The sequence below is a fragment of the Crocodylus siamensis genome, chromosome 4 (genome assembly GCF_052110815.1).
Source record: "Crocodylus siamensis isolate JL-2025a chromosome 4, ASM5211081v1, whole genome shotgun sequence".
Lineage (NCBI taxonomy): Eukaryota > Metazoa > Chordata > Crocodylia > Crocodylidae > Crocodylus > Crocodylus siamensis.
In genome coordinates, this window is record NC_143398.1 from 183,947,020 (window position 1) to 183,970,617 (window position 23,598).

A 23,598-nucleotide genomic window follows, 5' to 3' on the forward strand; every position below is an offset into this window, starting at 1 on the left:
ACTTCCAGTGAGCGGAAATAGGGGGATGCTAGGTAACCACAGTGGCCTCTGATTCTTCCATGCAGCTGGTTATTTCACTTCTTGCTTGCAGGTAGACTGCCTTTATTGCCGGTTTTTGAGCAGTCTTGGTGCAGGGGGAATCAAAACTTGTAAACAAAGGGAGAAATTAAATTTTATTTTTGCACTTCTAGGGGCAGTTCCAAATGCATTTTGCTTGGAAAATGCCAGATAAGACCATTTAAAAGATATAAACATAATAAAAACAAATGACAAAAATTGCATGCTAGTCCTAAATAAGTTCTTTTTTTAACATAGTTATCCACAAAGGGTTAGGGACTTTATCACTGCATTCAATACAAACTTAAAAAACTCCCCTAATTATGTAGGCCCTAATCCAATTAATCAGTATGGGCAAATCCTGACAGAAGCATTAAATTCCATGAACTCCAGTTCCATGCAACTCCATGAAGGTACAAGGATACAATTGCTTAGATCACTTTGCACAATCAAGGTATTAACTTATATGTAAGAATAGAGTTTTGATTGTTTTCTGTAATGGGAAATCTGCATTCTTACCCTCAATGTCTGGTGTTTCTCCAGGTTAGCAATTAACTTCTTACAGAGTTCACAAATCACTGTAAAGCTGCTAATGGCAGTTACTGGTTCTAAACAAAGATATCACGTTTATTGCCTTGTATGAAATACATATTTTGTTTGCAGATAGATGTCCATTACGCAAACATTGTTGGCATGACTGCTTAGGAGAGGCCATAATAGTAACTGACATTTGTCCCGCTCATCAAAAAAGCTCAAGTGCTTCATGAATTTTGCAGAATGGTTTGCAGGTTAGGCAACATCTGAGAGCAGAATTTGGAGATGCAGAAAATCATTATCCCTGTTACTAAAATGAAGGCAGCTCTGTTGTGGAAGATGGCATCTGTTTTACTGGACGCATAACTAACTTGTGTCTGGTTAAAAAAAGCAGAATATTTTCCTATTAGAATAAAATCTTTAGCCTTCCGTTCATTCAAACAGGTGTTAAGATACTGACCTCTTTCACCGTCCCACTTTCACCAAGAGAAATAATTTCATAATAGATTCAAGTTCTTTGTGTCCTGAACTATTGTTCTAGGTTTTCTAGGTTTGATGTGTGCATGATGAAGTCTGCTGCTTACAAACCTTATGTTGTGTATCTCTGATTTAGTTAGCCTATGAGGTGCAGATCTGCTTTGCTTTCAGCCTGATTTCAGACTAGCATTACCTCTCTGTTTCAGTGTTTGTCAGCATCTCAAAAAAAATCACAAGATTTCATTTTTTTCTTTGAAAAGAAGGCACTGAGGTGATAATTTGATCATTGGTTGCCTTGTTACCAAATAACTATTTCTTTTAAATGCATATGGGTTTTAAAAAGTTCAGAAATAAAACCACAAACAAGAGTGTAAATATGAGAATGGAAGAAGAAAGAAAGTGTACTTTTCTGCTTCTGTTTCAGGGAGTGAAAATGTCTTCCACAAGAGTGAGCTTTCGTTTGGCTGCCTGTTTGCTAAACATTTCAGAAGCCAGAAAAAAAGATGTTGTTGAGAAAGTAGCCAAAGCTGCTATTTACAATGATAATGGTAAGAACAGCAAACAAAATAAGTTTAAATAGTGCTGTATTTCAGGATGATGTTTACTAGGTTGTAGTGGTCCTGGAAAAAAATGAATATTATTTAATTTTTGGTAATATTCTGGTTTTGCTGTTTTATTGATTTTGTGGGGGTTGGGATTTTTAAAAAAAATTGTGCCTTTTGTGCCCCTAGTGATATCACAATTTGTACTTTGGTCTTCCTGCTTTTCTCCCTAGGTAATCTTACTGTACCTTTTATATTCATCTTGGTAATGTGGCCAAGTTTCTGCTTTTTGTGAGATTTCCTTTTTAAGTTCCATGTAATTGAGGAATTACTGGGCTAGTCAAGCAAGTCTCTACACAGCTTATCCCTTCTTTTGCATTAAGGTATTATGCTTTTATGCCTGTTTTAAGAACAACAAATTCCATTTTCTTTAGACTTAGACCATTGGATCCTAGCTACCAGTTTTTTCAAAGTAGACAAATAAATAATAGTCACTGGTGATTGCCAAACAGAATTAAACAAAGAAAAAGGTTTGCCTGCTTGTACACAAATGCCAGGAGCTTGGGGAACAAGCAGGAGGAGCTCGTCCTCCTGCTCAGTGCAAAGAATTATGACGTCATTGGGATAATGGAGACCTGGTGGGACACCACCCATGACTGGACCATGGGTATAGATGGCTATACCCTGTACAGGAGGGATCGTGTAGATAAAAGGGGTGGGGGTGTAGCTCTCTATGTTAAGGAAAGCTACATGTCCCTGCAAGCTGATATTGGCGACCAGGGTGGACAGCTAGAGACCCTCTGGGTTAAAATTCATGGGGAACATGGCACAGGGGACACAACGGTGGGAGTCTACTACAGACCTCCCACCCACAGTCCTGAGCTTGACCAGGAGTTCGCCCGGGAGCTGGCTGAGGCCGCATACTCCAGGACCACGGTTGTCATGGGTGACTTCTATTACCCGGACATCTCGTGGGAGGATCACTCAGCAAAATCCGAGCGATCACAAAGCTTCCTCTCATGCGTGGATGACCTCTGCCTGACTCAAGAAGTCTGTGAGCCAGTGAGAGGCAAAGCACTGCTTGACCTGGTACTGGCTACAGGGGATGAGCTAATCGGCGACCTACTGATTGATGGGAAGCTGGGTGACAGCGACCATGAGCTGATCACCTTCACCATCCGCTGTAAAGCTGGCAAGTCAGCAACACAGAAGTCCTTGACTTCAGAAAAGCCGACTTTGACAAGCTCAGGAGGCTTGTCAGTCAGGCCCTAAGGGACCATGACCCCAGGGTGAGGGGAGTTCAAGAAGAGTGGTTGCTTCTCAAGGGAGCGATCTTCAATGCACAAGCTAAGTCTATTCCATCTCGAAGGAAAGGCAGCAAGATGGCACAGCAGGCCCCCTGGCTCTCCAGGGATCTAGCAGACCTCCTAAGGCTAAAAAGAAAAGCCTACAAAGGATAAAGGATGGGATTAATCTCCAAGGAGGATTATTCTGCACTGGTTCGGTCCTGCAGGGAGCATACCAGGAAAGCCAAAGCTGCAACTAAACTCCAACTAGCTTCGAGCATCAAAGACAATAAAAAGTCCTTTTTCAGATATGTGGGGAGCCGGAGGAAAAGCAAGGGCAACATTGGACCCTTGCTGAAGCAGATGGGGCAACTGACGCACAGGAAAAAGCCAGCCTATTAAATGGGTACTTTGCGTTGGTCTTTCATCAGTCCCATGGGACGCCCATGCCCGCTACAGGACCGGGAGGTCCAGGTTGGGGAGATCCCGTACCCTCCATAAATGCTGACCTCGTGAAGGAACATCTTGAGAAGCTGGATACCTTCAAGTCAGCCGGCCCTGACAATCTACACCCGAGGGTACTCAAGGAGCTGGCGAGCGTCATAGCCCAGCCCCTGGCACGGATCTTTGAAAACTCCTGGCGCTCTGGTGTAGTGCCCGAAGACTGGAAGAAGGCCAATGTGGTGCCGATCTTCAAGAAAGGGAGGAAAGTGGATCTGGCTAACTATAGGCCCATTAGCCTGACTTCTATCCTGGAAAAGATCTTAGAAAAGTTTATTAAAGAGACCATCCTTAATGGAATGGCTGAGGCCAGCATCCTAAGGGATAGCCGGCACAGGTTTGTTGCGGGTAGGTCTTGTTTGACCAATCTCATTTCCTTCTACGACCAAGTGAGCTATCACTTGGACAAGGAAAAAGAGATTGATGTCATATATCTTGACTTCAAAAAAGCCTTCAATCTGGTATCCCATGATCACCTCTTGGCAAAACTGGCCAATTGTGGCCTTGGGTCCACCATGATCCACTGTCTGGGAAATTGGCTCCATGGTTGGACCCAGAGGGTATTAATTGATGGCAGTCACTCATCATGGTGTCCTGTGACCAGTGGGGCCCCCAAGGCTCTGTCTTTGGACCCATATTGTTCAACATCTTCATTAATGATGTGGACATTGGAGTCAGGAGCAGACTGGCCAAGTTCGCCAATGACACCAAACTTTGGGGCAAAGCATCCATGCCAGATGAACCAAACTTTGGAGCAAAGCATCCATGCCAGATGAAAGGCTGACCTGGACAGGCTCAGCAAATGGGTGGATGAGAACCTGATGGTGTTTAACACCGAAAAATGCAAGTTTCTCCACCTTGGGAAGAAAAATCTGCAGCATCTTATAGGCTCGGCAGTGCTACGCTGGCTAGCACTATGGAAGAAAGAGACTTGGGGGTCATGATTGACCACAAGATGAACATGAGCCTGCAATGCGATGCGGCAGCTAGTAAAGTGACCAAAACACTGGCTTCCATCCATAGATGCTTCTCAAGCAAATCCTGGGACGTCATTCTCCCATTGTACTCAGCCTTGGTGAGACCGCAGCTGGAGTACTGCGTCCAGTTTTGGGCCCCACAATTCAAAAAGGATGTAAAGAAGCTTGAGAGAGTCCAGAGGAGAGCCATGCTCATGATCAGAGGTCAGGAAAACAGACCTTACGACAACAGGCTGAGAGCCATGGGGCTGTTTAGCCTGGAAAAGCGCAGGCTCAGGGGTGATCTGATGGCCACGTATGTGTTTATCAGGGGTGACCACCAGTATCTGGAGGAATGTTTGTTCACCAGAGCGCCCCAAGGGATGATGAGGTCGCACGGTCATAAACTACTGCGAGACCATTTCAGGCTGGACATAAGGAAGAATTTCTTTTCTGTCCGGGCCGCCAAAGTCTGGAACAGCCTGCCAGCGGAGGTGGTTCAAGCACCTACTTTGAACAAGAGCAAATTGGATGCTTGTCTTGCTGGGATCCTATGACCCCAGCTGACTTCCTGCCTTTCGGGTGGGGGGCTGGACTCAATGATCTTCCGAAGTCCCTTCCAGCCCTAATGTCTATGAAATCTAGAGGTGTTAATGACCCTCTAATTTTTGATGGTCTTGATGTTCTGTTTTTCAAACTATCTCTGCCGTTTTGATGCCTGTTAGCCATTCCTGGTAATGTCTCTCTTTCATTTCACAGGTCTACAGACTGTTTTTAGCTCGAGCTAGAAACCTTTACTCAAGTGTGGTCATAGTAACTGAGGTATAGAAATGACTGACAGTCAAGTATTGGTGAAGCGCTGTCAAGATGCTCAAGAAGGCTAAATTCTCTTTTATGAATAATGACTACAGGACCAGTGGCCCAGTATCTTTTGACTATTTTGCCTATTTTTGCCTAGTTTGTTGTATTTTTTTTAACCTTTATATATACTCTAGGAAATTAGTGCACATTCCAACAGTTATATTTATTTTTGCTTTGGTCTTAAACGAAATAGTATAGTGCTAGCTCCCTAGGGTATTAGTAAAGCTTCTAATTTCTTTTTAACTGGAGAAAAATGTATTGTGTCATATGTGACGATGTGCTACACCATCTATGCTCCGCTTTTCAAAATCCTAGATCCACCCATGAATACTGTTCTGTGTTTGTCCTTTCACAGCATCTCATGAAGTAAGCTTAAATTCAAGAATGCTTATGCTCTATAAATGTATTTTATTTAGTTAGTCTATAAATCTACTGTGCCTTCTGCCAGAGAAGATATGTGCCATAGTTGCTTACCGTTAATACAAGGTGTTAATCAAGTGAAATCTACCCCTCTGTAGAAAAACATCACAGGATTTGTGACCTATTGACCTAAGTGTCACTCTAAGTAGATCTTAAGTGGTACGTAGCCATTTTGTTGGGAATGCAGAGCAGTGAATTTCAGCCACTGCAAAATAGATATATCTCTGTCTTCTCAGTGGAATATGCACCACTGAAAAGGTACATGTTTTTACTATTAAAGCACTACCCTTGGAGTCCACTCAGTTTTGCTAATCACATATGTTTATGTTTGGATCATGAATGAACAAACATTACTGAATATGATAAATATGCTTTAGTTTCCCGTGGTTTGAGAAAATGTACATTCTGAGCTTTTTGCTTTTTTTTTTTTTTTTTTTGAACCAGACCATTTCAATTAAAGCAGTTTGGTAGTCGCTAATCAAGAATTCTGTTGTTTGGCAATAGATGGCGTTAGCACTTTATGCAGCTAAACAAAGTCTATGCATTCTTATATATTCACATAGCAGCCATAATACTAAGAAGCACTTTGCAATACTTCTTTAGAAAGGTATAGTCTCTGCCCCAAACAATTGGTAGTATACATATATGCATATCTAATCATGCTATTATGTGCGTGTGTGTATATGTATTTATCTAGATGCATATGAAATGATTTTGTAGATTTCCCCTTTGAACCATTTTGTATTTAAATTCCTAACTTTGCATTCTGGCAGAAACTTGGAGTATTTATGAAAACACCTGTTAAATGTTGGTAGGAGAACTGCTTTGGAGCTGATCTGCAGCTGTGTTTTTTGTTTCCAAAGCAGAGAAAATGCCAATTCTGGCTCATCATTTTCAGAAATGGCAGTTCTTAAAGGACTGCGATACCTGTCTCTGTCACAGAGCGTGCCAAGAAATATGTAGCAGTCACACACTGATAAATAGCTAGGTCTTGACTTATAGTTTTATTAGCTTATTAATGGCAACAATTCAAATAGGTATTATATTCCATTACAAATATGAAGCAGTTTACTTCCTACTGACAGCTCTGTTTGCCAGCAGTCATTTCCTTTTTTATATGGATATTCAGGAAATTACAGGAAATAATGTTTTATTCTCTTAGCAATTTACTCCCTTTAAATGTATGAAAATAAGACTAAAACCTTTTCAGCATGAGAAATAAATTAATATTCTTTTCCACCAGGAGCTATGTTGAAAAACAATTAAAATAACAGGCTATGTGATCTCATTTCTGGTTTTTCGTCATCATAGAAAATAAGAGGTGGTCAATAAGGAATTAAAACCATACTCCTGCTGTTTAAGACAGTTACCATTTCTTCCTCCTGAGTTGTTGTTTGTTTGTTTAATTAGTAAACGCAGGTTTTGTGATCTATAAATTTGAATCCCTTGTGCCTGAAAGGAACTTTAAGTTGTGGAATGTAAATAAGCATAGCTCAGGAAATCCAGTCAGGGCTGTTCCAAGGAACACCTTTTGCATTAATGGAGAATTTAGAACAAGCCCGACAGGCTAAAAAATGTAGCTGAAAATGTAGCCCATAACCATGTCTGTATGCTCTGGTTTTTTTGGCAGTGGTATTGTGGATATATGACTCATAAAATGCTTGTATTTCAGTTTCTCTCTGGGTCCCTGTTTCTTGCCTTTTGGCTGGATATTGTAATTTATTCACTATGGGACCAAATTCTTCCTTCCCATTCATTAACTTTGATGAAAGCTGCATGCGCAAGGATGAAGTCAGAATTTGGCTTCAGACATTGCCTATGCACCATGGGTTTCTGTAATTTATACCACATCCTCTCTTCTATACTGAAAAGTGGTTTGGGACTCTATTTGTAATCAATATTAAGCAAACTAAGGCCCTGATCCTGCAAGTAATTATATAGCATAGAGGACTACTAACTTTATTGGCATTTTTTGCAGGCTGAGGAGTTGAATGTGTTTGTTTGCAGGGTATAAGGTTTAAACAGTAGGGCCCCCTGTACATGTTACATGTATTGCAATTCCCTGGATAATTGTACAATTAATTTAGACTGTTAAGCATCACTCCTAAAAAGGTCGAACCAGTTATAAACTTAGATCTGGGAAATGTGCGATAATTTTATAGGTGGTGTTTATGTAGCTTTAATTTGCACAAGTAGCCTGTGCCTAGTATATTTAATGTGGAATACAGTAGTTTATGACTTAGATTGTGCAGAGTTCTGCATGCTTTTTGTGGGATGTTGAGTCCATGGTTCATGAGAGCACCCACCACTTGATGTCAGTGGATAAACATTCAGCCAGAGGTACTCAGTAATTCACAGGATCTCAGGCCTTTGGAGCTCACTCCTGACTGCTTTTTCAGAGAGAAGTTCTTGCTGAATTCAATGAACTGTTTGCACAAGAAACATTGCATTTTGTTTTGAAGTTATCTACACACTTAACTGATGCCAATTATTGGATGTAATTTATCATTTGATGTATTTGAAAAGTCTGAATTCTTGTGGATTTTTTTCCTTTCATAGGGCAGAAGCATCCTCAAGCAACAGTGCTTAATATATTTTCTGATTATGATTACAACAGATCGGTCATAACAATAGCAGCTCCCATTGATATGTTGGGTAAGAGGATCCTTTACATTGTTTTAATATGTTTAAACTTCCAAACTCCTCTTCCTTTTTGTCCTAAGAGAATGACTTCGTACTTTGATTGCTGGGAAAAGGGCTCATCTCAAGTTTTGTGCTCACTCTAACTATCAAGTGACTTCTTGAATATACTGGAAGTTTGAGAAAGTAATTTAACAAATTAAAAGGTGGAAATTCTGTAAGTATAGCAGTTACTAACTGCGCACATTTAAATAGGAGGGAAATTTTCCTAGGGATGGTGTAAAGTGTAACAGAAAATTGTTAAGGCAAAGATTTTCAAAGAAACCAATTGGAGTTGGCTGCCCAACTCACTTTCCTGACTTTCTAAAATCTCTGCTAAAGGACCTTATTCACTTGAATATAAGACAAGGTTTTCGTCCCTGATCAGCATGGGAGGGAAATGTAAGAGAAACTAACTTTGAAGTTGATTAAATGTAGCCAGCACTGAGCAAGACTATAAAACATATGGTTCATATGGGGCAAACATACTGATGGCAGAGTGTGTGTGTGTGTGTGTATGTGTGTGTCTCTCTCTTTAAAAAAAAAGCAGGGGGCAGTTGCTCCCCAAGAAGGAACAAGCACCAGGCCTGGAGATACTGTACTGCAATACCAGGCTGGCACTGGGAGGGCCAGAGCCAACCCCAACACCTTCCCCTTGGTGCCCTAAATGTGCTACATTTCATCTTAGCCAAAAAGGCTGAGATGCTGACAGGAACGTACCATATTTATTTTTTTTAAGGAAAAAATTTTGTGTCCCAAGTCAAATCGGCCAAATCAATTTCAAATCTATGAGTCATTTAAGAACCGTATGTGGCCCTACTACTGGCAAGTATCTTCCACCCCGACCTGGGATGTCGAATGCTTCCAGATCATTTGGCAGGCATCCTATATGTGGGCCCAAACCCAGAGGCTTTGGTTTCGGATGCCCCTGAGTTTCGCTTGTGCTCAGCTGTATGTCCACAGAAGCAAGCTAGGTAGGAGTCTTCCACTTCCATAAAGTTGCCATATAGCTAAAATCTTCCCACTGAAAGTGAAAGTGGGAGACTAATTATGCTTTACCTCGGTCAAGGTATTACCTCCTGCCAAGAAAGTGGTTTTCTCCTGCCAGGTAAACTTTTTTTTTAAGGAAAATTTTTCATGTCCCAAATCAAATCAGCCACTGTGTTAACATTCTGGGATTATTAACAAAATAACTGTTTTCACTTGAGGTCAGAGTTAAGACTGCAATATTATATAACTGTTTTCCAATGTTAACTGTTAACCAGTGTTAACACAGTACAACATCCTTCTGAAAAAAGAGAGAGAGAGTTATATATGTACACATTAATGACAAGTGTTGATAGATTTCTAAAGATAATCCTTACGTCCTGAACTGAAAACAATGCAACTAGATACGGAATATTATTCTAAAATAAAAAAGCTACTGGTTTCCAAACAGTGTACTATGCCTTGATAAATACATTCAGTATTTCCCTTGTAACAGGTTCCTTTAAAAAGAAATGTTTAAGTATTCAAGTCAAAACAACAAAAATAAAAGAAAATAAAAAATTGTGGCTCAGAATTGAGGTTCTGAGAAAAAGTGGAGTTAAGATGACTTATGTATTTCTTAATGTTTGCTCGGAATGTTTTCATTATGTAGGCAGCGTGACCTTTTTGCCTTTACCTATTAATTTCCCCTTGAAGCAGTTTCAGGTTTGTAAACAATGTGAAAAGTATCTTCCTGTCACATAGTAATCTTCCTTACTTGTTTTTGAAATGTGTTTTTTTTCTGTTTGTGTCGGAATATGTTGGGGAAATAAAATAAGATTCCTTTTTTCTTTTGAATAGTCACTATACAGATGTCTGACATGCAAATGAAAACAGAATTGAAAAGAAAGCAACATGAGAATATCAAGAGCCAGAAAATATTAATATCTTAGCTTTCAATGCTGCAGTAACATAAACTGTTACTGAATTTGGTCTGATACCCGAAACAGCAGAATAAAAATATTAATTGTCTTATGAGATTTGATTTCACTTCAAATGTTTTTGAGTACATTTCTTACTATAGTATGCTTGCTTTGGGTAAGTACATTTCTAAGACTTACAAGACCTTGACATTTCTTCCAAACCTCTTGTCTATCATCAACTGGGGAAAAAAGCAAGCTATTAATTAATGTGTAGAGTGAATTAGAAAAAGATTAACTGCTATACTTTAATCCTGGAGCAAGAAGCTGCTTATAATTTAAAGTTTGCAATCTTTTCAGTTTGTTTGCTTTTTAATTTGCTGCTTTAAATACAGTCCTTGTTTATGTGATCTTTAGAACAGAAGTGCTATTCTGACTAAGCCTTAGCTGTTTGTTCAGATTCAGTTAAACCATAATTGTCTCTGTTGTATGTCCTAGGTGACTATGTTGTTTCTGCCTGCGTTGAGGCTTTCAAATCAATTGATCTGACTGTCCATGAAGGAATCCATCCTTGCCTTGGAGCAGTGGACTTAGTTCCGATTTACCCTCTTTTGGATGTAGGCCTGGAGGAGTGTGGAACAGTGGCTCGAAGTAAGTGGAAGTTTTAGGATTTGCAAGAAGTGGAAATAACCTTATTCCCTAAACTGCATCTCTTGGTTTGTCTGAACTGGGGTTAAAAAGTACATGTGTTATCTATCCCTGGGCTGTGAGATGACCAGTTTAGTATATGTTAAAGGTAACGTGCTTTGTCTACAGTTGACTTTAAAAAGTTACCAAATCTGTTAATATCAACACACAAAATCTTAGTCTGGAAAGACACCTGAGGCCCCAGTTCAGGAAAGCATCTTGACACATTTTAAATTAAACGTGTTTTTGTGAGCTTAGCTGGAAAGGTGCCTGAACTGAAATAGGATTGAACATTTTTGGCCCTTACAGCCATGCAGCTCACTTCTAGACGACAAACTAACAAACTCTTTTGGTACTGGGTAGAAAGTTTCTGTTTTACAAATCCTTGTGGGATTCTGCTGGGTCCATCCTTTCTCAGTCTTACAGTCTAATAACTATGTGGGCTAGTCTTGTGTTGTGCTGTGTCTAGTGCTTTGGCGCACAGTGTTTTTAAATCGATACCACATTGTTCCATTATATCTGTTTTCCTGGGTTGTAAATTCCATTCCATTGCATTGATGTTCTCATGCTGACATCATCATGAGTATGGTAGGACTAATCACCATACTACTATTGCCGTAGGATTAGTGTATGACTGTTACAGGCCAGCTGGGCACTGTGAGTATATCAATTTAGTTGCAGACTGACTGAGCACTGCAACTTTATTAGCCACTGGGCTATTTTGGTTTGGAATCGAGGAGGGGATGTTGGGAGTGAAGGCAATGACAATTTTTACTTATAAAAAGAATAATTTTACTTATGACAACAAAAGATATAGTTTGCACATATGACAGTTAGTAAAAAGGTTAAGCTAATAAACAGACAACATAACAATACAGATTAAAATTGACAGTGATAATAAAACAGATAAAGAAATTAACCAAGCGTTCCCACTTGGTTAGTAACTTATCAATAGTCCTTCAGTTAAAAGACGCACATCAAGCTAATTCAGCTAAGTCAGACGTTTTTGAACTAGGTAGTAGGAAGGAAAATCGGGGGAAGCACTTTAGTGAGGATCTGGTCTTTGCTGTCACAGGGAGTAAGAGAGATCCATGAGGGTATGGGACAGCAATGACCCTTCTGTTCTGTCCTTCCCGAGGGTTATTTAGACGTGCGTGTTCTTTTATATCCTATTTATGGTAATTTTTTAGTTATGTAGCCATTCATAGTGTTACTTTATAACTGTTATCCTATGGGGTTAAAAGGTGTTAGAAATCATTATAATAAATCACTGCCCAAGCTTGGGTTTACTCAATAAGCGAATTACACCACATCACTTTGGGGTCTGAGATTAACATGTCCCCAACTAAATTCAACCCACTGTGTTAATTATATTTTGTGATTACATTTGTTAGTTTTTTTTACTGTTTCTAAGCAAAATTTTATAAATCAGCTATGTCTGCGATTGTAATTTTTAGTTCTGCTTTTTAAAGTTCATGCTGTCTGGAGATTAATACAAAAAGCTATATATAAATCTTTTTTCAGACAGACAGGGAACTGCTTCATCAGCCACTTTGCAGATATCTCAGAAAGCAAAATTTTTCTGGTTAAAGCTGCCCATTTGACCTTTCTGGTTCTGGCCATCACAGTATGACCAGTTAAAAAAATTAGATGTATACAAGTCAGCGGGACCAGATGATCTTCATCTGAGAGTGCTGAAGGAGCTGGCCAAAGTAATTGCGGAACCCCTGTGTAGCAGGGCACTAGGGTGCCTGCTACTGATAATAGCAAATGGATTCAGCTGCCATTTATTAGGGCAGCAGGTGGCAGTTGACATGGGAACTAATTGGATCAGCTGACCACCAGGGGGTGAGGCTTGGCCTTCATAAGCAGGGAAGGCTGAGGCCAGAGACAGTTCCCTCCAGACAGCTGCAGGAGCGGGAGCTCTGTGGGAGAGCTGAGCAGCCCAAGTCAATGGTTGCAGCCTGACCACTCTGACTGGCTGCAGTGATGCAGGGGTAGAGAGAACCCTGACAGAGGTATGAGAGAGAGCCAGCATAGAGCGGAGTTGGTATTATAAGCTCGCAGGCTTATGATGTGTTATAGCCGGCTGGCTTATAGTTTTGTTGAGTTGTGATTATTACACCAGAGGACCGGGTGAGGCTGTAGGGGTGTGAGGAGGCCTCACGGGGGCTACCCAGTAGCTTGGGGGCTCCCGGTGCCCAGTGGGGCACAGCAAGTGGTGCCAGTGGGGCGCAGCGGTTTGCACCAGTGGGGCGCGTGTTAGGGGGTGTTGACCCCGCCCTAGTAGGGCAAGTGACCCAGACGGTGGTCCAGGGGGCCAGGCATGGCTGCAGCCATCTGAGCCCCAACCGGGTGTAGGACCCAGAAAAAGGGTCAGGGGCCAGGTAAGGCTAAGGCTGCCTGAGCCCCAAGTGCGGGAAGCGCGCGAGCGAGACCCCCAGAGGGGGTGAGAAGCGCGGCACGGGCCCCAGAGGGAGCAAGAAGCGCGAGAGGCGCAGTAGAGGCCCCAGAGGGGGGCAACAGGCGCGTAAAGCGCAGCTTAGGCCCCAGACAGGGGGCACTGGTGGTTAAGCCCAGCAGGGCGTGGGCCCAGGAAGGTGGGTCTAAGCAGTGGGGGGGTCCTGACCCCAGCCCAACGTGGGTATTACCAGGACAGGCCCCAACTGGAAATCCGAGTTGGGAAGAGCCCCAATGGGGCATAGGCCTGAAGAGGCGGGTCTGGGGGCCAGGTAAGGCTAAGGCCGCCTGAGCCCCAACTCTGGGAAGCCTGAGTCGGACACCGAAGGCCCCAGTGCGGGCGGGCGCGAGGAGCGCGAGCAAAGGCCCCAGTGCGGGCGGGCGCGAGGAGCGCGAGCAAAGGCCCCAGTGCGGGCGGGCGCGAGGAGCGCGAGCAAAGGCCCAAGTCGGGCATGGACAAGCCCAAGTGCGGGTGGAGAGTGCAAGGGGCGCGACCACAGGCCTGAGTGTGGGCATTGAAGGCCCGAGTGCGGGCAGCGAGTGCAGGGAGGGCAGCGAGTGCAAGGAGGGCCCCAGTGGGGGGCATAGAAGGCCCGAGTGCGGGCAGCGAGTGCAAGGAGGGCCCCAGCGGGGAGCATAGAAGGCCCGAGTGCGGGCAGCGAGTGCAAGGAGCGCGAGTAAGGGCCCCAGGGCAGGGCAGTGGAGCGCAAGAGGAGCGATTACAGGCCCAAGTGCGGGTGCGGAGCTCGAGGAGCGTGATTACAGGCCTGAGTGCGGGCATAGGGACCGCAGGGAGCGCGGAATAGGCCGGTACGTGAGCGGCCGCGGAACATAGGGGAGGCAGGCCCGAGCGGGGCACTGCCTGGAAGTTACAAAGCCCTGAGTGGGGCGTAAGCCCATTGAGAAGTCCGAGCTGGGCGAGAAGGGGCACAGTCAGAGAGCCGCCCCAGGAGGGGGCACGTGTATTGAGTTGGCCCCGGGAGAGGACCAGCACCAGGACTCGGAGAAAGTCCCGGTATAGTAAGATCAGCCCCTTGCCAAGAAGGGTAGGAAGGCACCCTCCACTGACAATACTAAGATCAAAGATGTGGCGGGCGAGATAGAGGGTGCATTCAAGGCCTAGGTTTGGCATGGTAGGCACTAGGGGAGGTCACACCCTGGCAAAACTTCTTCCACAATTTGTGGCTCTCTGGAGAAGTCTCTGAGGACTGGAGGAGGGCCAATGTTGTGCCCATCCACAAGAAGGGCAGGAGGGAGGACCCAGGTAACTATAGGCCATTCAGCCTAACTTCCATCCTAGGGAAAATCCTAGAAAAGTTCATCAAGGAGTCTATCTGTGGTAAGCTTGCAGAAAGTAAGATTCTGGATAGCCAGCATAGCTTTGTCACAGGCAGGTCTTGCCTTAACAACCTTATCTCCTTTTATGACCAGGTAACTTACCTGGACATGAGAGAGCAGGTTAGCATTGTATACCTTGACTTCCAAAAGGCCTTTGATCTAATATCCCCTGATGTCCTTGTGAAAAAATTGGAGGATTGTGGGCTTAACTCTGAGACAGTCAGGTGGGTGAGAAACTGGCTGCAGGATAGGACCCAGAGAGTCATAGTGAACAGTTCTATGTCATCCTGGCAAGAAGTGGGCAGTGGTGTCCCACAGGGGTCGGTGCTTGGTCCAGTACTTTTCAACATCTTTATTAATGATTTGGATGTTGGGATTATGGGGAAGCGTGCTCGCTCTTGAAGATAGGCTACAGTCACAGGCAGACCTAGACAGGCTGGCAAGTTGGGTGGATCAGAATCTGATGAAGTTCAACGTCGAGAAATGTAAAGTGCTGTACCTCAGCATGAGCAACCCCCAACACACCTACAGGTTTGGCAGCACCCAACTGACTAGCACCATGAATGAAAGGGACCTGGGGATAATAAAAGACCACGTATGAATATGAGCTGGCAGTGCGATGCTGTAGCCAGTAGGGCACATAATACTCTGATATGCATTTTTAGCAAAAGCAAGGAGGTGATTCTTCTGCTCTACTCAGCACTGGTGAGACCGCAACTGGAGTACCGCATCCAGTTTTGGGCACCACACTTTAACAAGGACATGGACAAGCTTGAGAGAGTCCAAAGAAGAGTCACTTGTATGATCAGAGTCTCAAAAGGCAAGCCATATGAGGAAAGGCTGAGGGATCTGGGACTAGGCTAAAGAAAAGAAGGCTGAGAGGGGACCTGGGGGCATGTGAAGGAGTGAGACAAAACTCACAGCATGGAGGGCCAGCAGGGCTGCAGCTGGAGACTGGAAGGGAAGGAAAATACCCACCCCACTTCCGGAGCAGCATCTCGCTCAGGATTGGAGGAGGGAGGCTGCCGAAAGGTATTTCTGGCCCCAGAGAGGGGTCAGTTCCCTGCACACTGCAGAGAGAGAGAGGAGTAGCTGAGTGTCCTGGCAGGCAAGGGCTGAGGAACTTGCCAGAGGAACACTGCTGGAGTGACCCTGAGCAGGAGGCAGGGAGGCCTACACACACAAGGCTGGTGATAGTCTCCAGCATGGAGCCGCAGCTGGGGATCTGGAGAGGGAGTCCACAAGGCCTGTGATAATCTCCGGAGTGGAGTTTTCAACAGAGGATCCAGAGGAGGGGCCTGAGGGAAACTACATTTACAGGTAGAGCCTTTCTGCACATGGGGGAGACTCCAAGGAGACTGTGAATGTTTACAGGGGTGCAGGGCAGGCTGGCGCATAACAAAGACTGGACTAAGGGATTTTCTTCATCATTGCAATTGGGATTTTGAGAACCTGATTCCGGGTAAAAGGGGACATGGACTGAGTCCAACAAAGAGGGTGAGAGTAGCCGGGGTTTTCCTTGGGTTTTTTTTGCCTTCTCTTTTGATATTTGAGCATAGGCCAAGACCAGCCCAGGAAGGACGTATCTAATCAAGACCAAAAGTCACCCTGGGGTAGAGGGGCAAATCATACCACAACAGGCAGCACTGTGACCTGGCTGCAGAAGGGTTTTGTAAGTACCATCTGGAGAGGCTAGGCTCAGTTAAAGAGGAGGTTTGGAGCCCCACAGAAGAAACAGGGATCAAGACCAGGCAGGATCACTGCGGGCAGTGCCTCCTGGGAATATATTTTATCAAAGTCGTAGCAGGTGAGAAAACATAAGACCAAATTCCTGGCAGACCAAGTGATCCAAAGCTGAGGTGCATCCTCACCTGTAGGCAGACGAGCTCAGGGCAGTGGTAGCAAGCCCTACAACACATGCAGCCGTCACAGGGCAGCTTACCACTACTGTAGTGGAGTACATCAAAGGCTAGGTGAGCAACTGTTCTTCATGGCACCTGAGGGGAAATGTAGGAGTAATGGCCACAAACTGCTGGAAGACCAATTCAGGTTCAACGTTAGGAAAAACTTCTTCACAGGGTATGGAATAAGCTCCCTCCAGAGGTGGTGCAATCACCTACCCTGGAAATCTTCATGAGGAGGATAGATGGTCACCTTGCTGGGGTCTGCTGACCCCCAGTTCTCTTTCCTGCTTGGTGCAGGGGGCTTTTGGCCTTACAATCTATGAATTCCTGTAACATATGAGCTCATTTCAGAAATACATTGAAGGATATGAATAGCATTTGGCACAAGCAATTTCTCATGTGCAGGCCATTGTATTGACTTACTAATGGTCTTTCCCAGTGCTTTCCCAAGGGTTGCTGTGTCTTAACAGCATTCTCACCTGCTGGAGACCAAGGCATTGAGATTGACGTGGAACTCCCACTTTCCATGATCTTGTAATGGCCAGGCTGGATGCTTTTGACAGAGATGTACCATTTTCTGATCTTTAGTCATAGTAGCAGGCTTTAAAATCTGAAGTTTAAATCTTTAGTCACCTCAACCCTAGGTTTAGTTTAACCAGTTGAGATTCATGGACCTATTTAGTCTGAATTCATAAAGATCAGCTAAGTTTTCTAAACGATACTTTTTGAGTCCCTTCACACTAACTTGGTTAAGTAACCAAACTGAAAGAAACAAAAGCTGAGAGGAATGTCAGTGACTTTACAGACACAAAATACACATTAATGTAAGTCAAGCACATACAGTCAATTAAGTGCATTCCAAACTGCAGACCTTATATGCAGTTTTTATTACTTCAGAATTGCAGTGAAATATCTCATTGTAACCACTGAGTTCTCTGTTTTACATTTATAGGAAAACTTTTGTGATAACAATATAAACATGATTTAAACTACTGTACAAACAAGCCTTTCATTTTGGTTTAGGCTGTCCTAAAACAGAAAGTCACTGAAGTCATTACTTGGATATCCAGAACTGAAGCATAACCACCAAAAAAGAGCAATACAGTAAAATCCCTGTTATCCAACATTTCAGTAACCGGAACACTTTATTTACTGGAATTTCTAGGGAGCCGGACACAGGCGGTTGCGGGGGAAGGAAGCTCACGCAGTGGCTGCTGCCGCCACTCACTACCGTGTGCTGCAACTGTTCTGTGTGTGGCGGCCACTGCCACCCCCCACCTACCCGCAGTTGTTTGCTTTTATGACTTTGGATCAAGTCCATTAAATCAAATGTAATAATTTTGTTTCCTGTAATATTATGTATTTGCATTGTGCTCTTCCTTTATTTTTTTCAACTTCTGCAGGCATAGCTGAGCGTCTGACCCTGCATATCCCAGGATGCAGTGTGTTTCTTTTTGGGCACGCTGATCAACCTGAGAAGCGAAGCCTTGTTCAGAGAAGAAAGCAGCTAGGTTGGTTTATAGGGAGGGACTTCAAATCAATGGAAAATAAACCTGATATAGGAGCCACACTTTCCCAAAGATATGGTCTAACAGGTAGGAACTGCCTTAGTTAAAATGTATAAATTAAAATGTTAAGAAATACTAGCTGAATTCAAATCCCACTGAAGACAGTGGACTCATTGGAATAGAATTTGAATCGCGCCCTGTAAAAGGGCCAAATCCTAAAATATTTTACCAAGTCTCTACAGGGGTGTGTAGTGGAGTGGGACTTCCATTGGTCTCCATATCCAACTAAGACCCCAATGAGTAGATTCTGTAATAAAATATATGGAGAAAATATTGGCAGCTACTTTAAAAGTATGGTGGGAAAATCTTTACAATGCTACATGAAACTCAGTGAAGATAGTATTTCAAAATGTGTGATTTCTAAGACCGTGATGGGATGAAATTGTCTTTAGTATGAGAAGGAGCTTATTAAAGTTATAGAATTGTTCCATGGGATGCTAGAAAGAAGCAGAATCTTCAATCTTTTGTATGTGAACAGGCAGGCATCACTCTCCATCTTGGAGTTCAGAGATTTTGAAGACCGGTATTTATTACTGGTTTTCTCAGGCTGCTTCTTAACAAACCGGGGGACTTTTCTAAATATTTGAATTATTTTTCTCTGCTATTTTTCTTGGTGGTCATTTTTAGATGTATGTAGACATTTTTGGCTAAAACATCAATATTAACTGATTGATTTGTATGCAAGTCTGCTCACTAGTTGTTTCTTCAGTTAAGAAACTGTCTCAAGGATAGACAGTTATGTTGTTCTCCAAATACAATAGAAATAGCCAGTATTACAAGGCAGAATGATTTTAAAATCTCACAGAAAGGCTCTGGTTTTTATACTGAAACACCTTTGTATGCATACTTTTGTGCACAATTTACTGTGAATAGACTGGGAGGATAAGAAAAGCAATAATTTTTCTCTTTCCTAGCTATGAAATCATCCTCTGAAGGGACAACTGTTGTTCTCACAACACATACCACTTAATTGAAAATTTAGAAATTACTGTAAAATAAAACAAAATGTAGCATAAACTATCAAACACCCACACTCAAAAGGGGAATTTTAAATTAGACTTCAGCCTTGTGATGTAGGACAAAAATTAGTGAAGAAGCAAATTTCAGTTTTGGTCTTCCCATACGTTTACTCCTAAATAAAGGAGAGGATATGGGAAGGAATAAGAGGCAATGCACATCTGCTATAAATGCCAGTTAAGACTGTAAGTGAAGATCTGTCAGTAAAGTTTAGTACTTTGAGGTCTACAGATAAACAACACATTAGAAATGACACCTTTACTATTTATGTAGTCATGTAAACATCATCAAGGAATATTTAGTGGTAAATTCTGCATTGTCTTTTTTTAAAATGGATCAAAGAGAGTAGCTTCACTACCTGTATTGGGTACTGAAAATATTGATTATATTAGTCAGGATTGAGCACTGCAGCAGACAATCCTTGTCTTTTACTTCAGAAAATCCAATTAATGGTCAATCCCATGAACTACCCTTTATCCAGTTCTGTAAAAAGGAGGGATCAATCCCCTTTCTAGTAGACTCTTTAATAGTTAATTCTGAGTTATAATGTTGGGTGTGATGTTTCATCAAAAAAACCGGGTTAATTATTGCTGCTAAATTTCAATAAGGAAAGGAAATGAAAAGCCAGGAAAACATTCAGAGAGCTTGATACTTTTCCTGTTAAAATCAGTGAAAAATACACGGACATATATAAGAATATTAATACTACTATTCTGCTCCAAAATCTACCACTTCAGTGAAACAAATGTGAGATGGAAGAGCATCATGAGCGACATTATGTATATGAGACTGCTCAATATCCTGTACTGCTTCAGAAATCTGATTCCTGGTATTACCATAATTCATAGCTCAATTATCCACAGCAAGTGTCAGTCATAGCCATATACACTGTTTTTGGGATCAGCACCAGAGTCTAGCCACTTGACTCATTTTACCAAAGGCTACTTGATATTTGCAAGATGCCACTGAAACTTAACATGAGGCGAGCAATTCATAATTCCTATTTACAGGAGGTATTCTAGGCATAAACTCTGTGAACATGCCGGTAGGTCATAAAAGGAGGTCACCCTGGCTGTTCCTGGATTTTGGATCTAGAGCAGTGTGCAATGTAGCAGTTACAGTTTGACCCTCCCAAGTTTCATTTCAGGTTTCAGAGGGTGTGTCTATATGTGCATTAATGCGGTTTAGTTAATGTGTATTAAATGTAGTACCTTCATTGTGAGGGTGCCTATACATGAGCATGGAGACTGCTCTGACATTCTGGAATTCCAGTGCTTTGGAGCAGACTCAATCAAGTCTGCTGGAGCATGGCAATTACTGTGCTCCAGCAGCCTCCTGCAACTTGTAAATCAGCATCCCTACACTCAAAAATGGTGGCAGGGGTGCTTGAAGTAAACCTTGTCAAACAAGCTTTAGTTCAAGCACACCTGCCACCATTTTTAAGCATGAAGACGCTGATACACGATATTTAACAGCACTTTAATTAGAGCAGCTCTTGGAGTTGCTCTAATTAAAGCACTGCCCACTCCATCCCTGGAGCACATGTAAAAGTGCCCTGAAGTACTAGGAAAATGCACATTAGTCTAGCTTAATGTGCTTTAAGTAAAGTGTATGCTTTTAAAGTTATGATTAATGTGCATTAGCCTATTTTCATAGACATTAGACATTAGGGCTGGAAGGGACCTCAGAAGATCATCAAATCCAGCCGCACATCGAGTCCCCATTTTAATGCGCATTAAGTAAAAAACACAGTTTTTCTACGGGATGCTTTAATGTGCATTAAAATAGGCTAATGTGCATTAAAGTGCATGTGTAAACATGCCCAGAGTTGAACAAATCCCAACATCACAAAGGAAAACGCATTTGAACCACTACGTTTCACTTAGATTCACATAAAGCAAAACCAAGTGCAGTAAGAGGTGCAGGCACATACAAGAGCCCGCATTCACCCCAAGCTGGATTTGCATGCATTTGAAACCTTTCCTAATCTTTTGAGTAATCCAAGATTAAAGTTTATTATCAGACTCAGAACTCGGAATGTCAATTTCACTGACTTTGGGATGTCATATCAAAGCAATGTGGACTTTGAGCTGTACTAAGAATATCTGTCCTCCTCTGAAATAGCTGGTTGTGCTCATTTGCATGTTGGTATGCAGTATTTTTGTCTATGCTACTTTTGTTCTTTTTAAGCACTGTAGACTGATCACAGCTCAAACTGAACAGTTTGCTTTTCAGCTGGAGGGAGAGGAACAAAAGTGCTCAGTGCCATTTTGTGGTTTTTTATTTTTGCTAAGATTGACGATGAAGCAGTAAGGCTGATCTCCACATTAACATCCGAATTCTGGCAAGATGCTGTGCTGAAGTGCCTGCCAAAAACCCGTACACACAAGGAGAATAACAGGATAGATATTTTCCATCAATTCAAATCCTGGCTGTCCCAAAATTCTGTTGAGCAGCTGCTCCACAACCCTTCCATGACAGGAGCTTGAAAGGGGTCAGGGAATATGGTCTGAATGTAGTTGTTCTGTTACTTGTAATACTGTAGCACATGGAAGCCCTGTCTGTGGTTCTGGATATTGCACACAAGATGGACCCATCCTGTCTTCTCCTTAACCTACAGGTTACTCACTCAGCATTCTGTGACACAGAAAATTAAACACTTGGTAAGACTGGGCTATGGCCTTATAACATGAACAAGCAGAATGCCTTATAACAGAATGTCTCCACAATATTCTCAACAGATTTAATTTTGGAACAGCAATATTATTTCTCCAGTGTTGAATGCAATGGAGAAGCCCCAGGTTGTATAGTGTTTACTTTAAAACTCCATTTTTTTTTGTTGGAGTTCTCTAATATATGAGGCCAGTCCATTAAACCAGCTGGATTCTCCAGCTCACTTACTACCAATTGATTTAATCTGTAAAACATCCTGGGAAAATAAGCAAGAGCATTACAGAGTTATCTTCTCTCCTCCAGATAAAATAAGGCTCTTTGTGTACTTTTGAAAAAAAATGCTCTCAGCATCTTTGATTTTATTGAAAATGACAGTGTTTGGATCCAGTTTAAGAGAACTTATGATATGTGAATAATTTTCTGAGAAAAGAATACATGTTTTTCTTCTATGATCACTGCTTTTTATTTTTCTAATGGGCTTTTCACCATTGTTTTGTCTGAATGCGTTTTTATTTTTGTTGCTCCAGACATGATCCTGCCACAAGCATCTTTAAACGAGACATTAATAGCATAGTTCACAGTCATTACTGCCAGTGCTTAAACACAAATATTGCATTTATGTTTGGAGGAAAAAATACACATCAGATCTTAATTAAGTACATTTGTTTTTTGCTCTGCTTAAACAATCTGGCATAAAGAGTTGACATCACTATCAGTTAACTGTAAAGGTCTTTGCAACATTGGGATCACCAGCTGTACAGTATAAGATTCAGAGTTTTTTGAAAAATAGCAAAATTGTCAGGGAAACATTAGGCTTTATACACTTCCCTGACACACAAGTAGAGTGGGAGAACTATACATAATGAATAATTTATCTGAATTTGGCCTCTTTGTTGCTGTTTTTAGAATGTTCATAAACAAGCTGATTTTGTGGGATACAGTGTGATGTTAGTTGACAGTACTGGCAAAGGAGTCAGGAAACATGGGTTCTTGACCAGTTCACTTTTATCTTTGGCAAGATGCTATATCACTTCTATCATGCTGTTTCTCTTCCCACCGCTTGTTTGTTTAGATAGCCAGTTCCTTGGGGTGGGGGCTATTATTTAAGTGTCATAACTACCTTTCTGGTTGAAATTATTAGACACTGCTGCAGTAGTAATAAATAAAAACAACTGAATAATTTTTATAGGAAACTGCAACCTTTGGATTGACCATCAGTTGTCAAAAGCAGTTATTAATATGATTATTCATGCTGTGACTGATCACCTGAGTCACATGACTTCATTCCTGTTCCCTGTGTACAAAAGGACTGAATCTTAGCAAGTGCTATTGTGGGGCTTTATTAGTGATACATATAGTAGTAAAAGTAAATGGGCAAAATATTTTTTACATATGAAGCCAAATATTTACAAATTGTAATAAAGCAATATACATTTTACCAACATTTAAAAAGGAGAGGAAACATAAATATCAGTGGAAGAATGCAACTCATTCATCACTTCAGAATTCATTCTTTGAAATGCCAGTATTTACTTTTTTTTTTTTTTGCTTTGGTTAAACAAAACTTACCCATTTTGAAATTTATTTAACCAGTAAAGTTAACCTGAAGCATCTTGCTTGTAGGGAAGTCTTTCTTAATCAGTTTTTAGATTGACTGAGGCACAAGGGATCTAAATGGAAGACAAGCTCATAATGAATTTCCAAATCTTCCACAGTATGTAGAATCCCACAGTGTAACACAGAAGTTATACC

The 23,598-nt window shown here is 42.1% G+C and overlaps 1 protein-coding gene across 3 annotated transcripts in view; it reads left to right on the plus strand.

The window, feature by feature from the left end:
- Window positions 1-23,598, plus strand: part of FTCDNL1 (formiminotransferase cyclodeaminase N-terminal like) — a 41,070-nt gene that overhangs the window by 15,623 nt on the left and 1,849 nt on the right. For 2 of the 3 annotated variants that reach the window (XM_090045163.1, XM_090045162.1), the window contains 4 exons: window positions 1,493-1,616; window positions 8,194-8,289; window positions 10,698-10,850; window positions 17,992-18,183. In XM_090045163.1, coding sequence (XP_089901289.1) covers window positions 1,502-1,616; window positions 8,194-8,289; window positions 10,698-10,850; window positions 17,992-18,183 — 556 coding nt within the window. In that variant the 5' untranslated portion in view covers window positions 1,493-1,501. The remainder of the gene's footprint in view (window positions 1-1,492; window positions 1,617-8,193; window positions 8,290-10,697; window positions 10,851-17,991; window positions 18,184-23,598) is intronic. The other variant, XM_090045164.1, reaches the window with a different exon arrangement.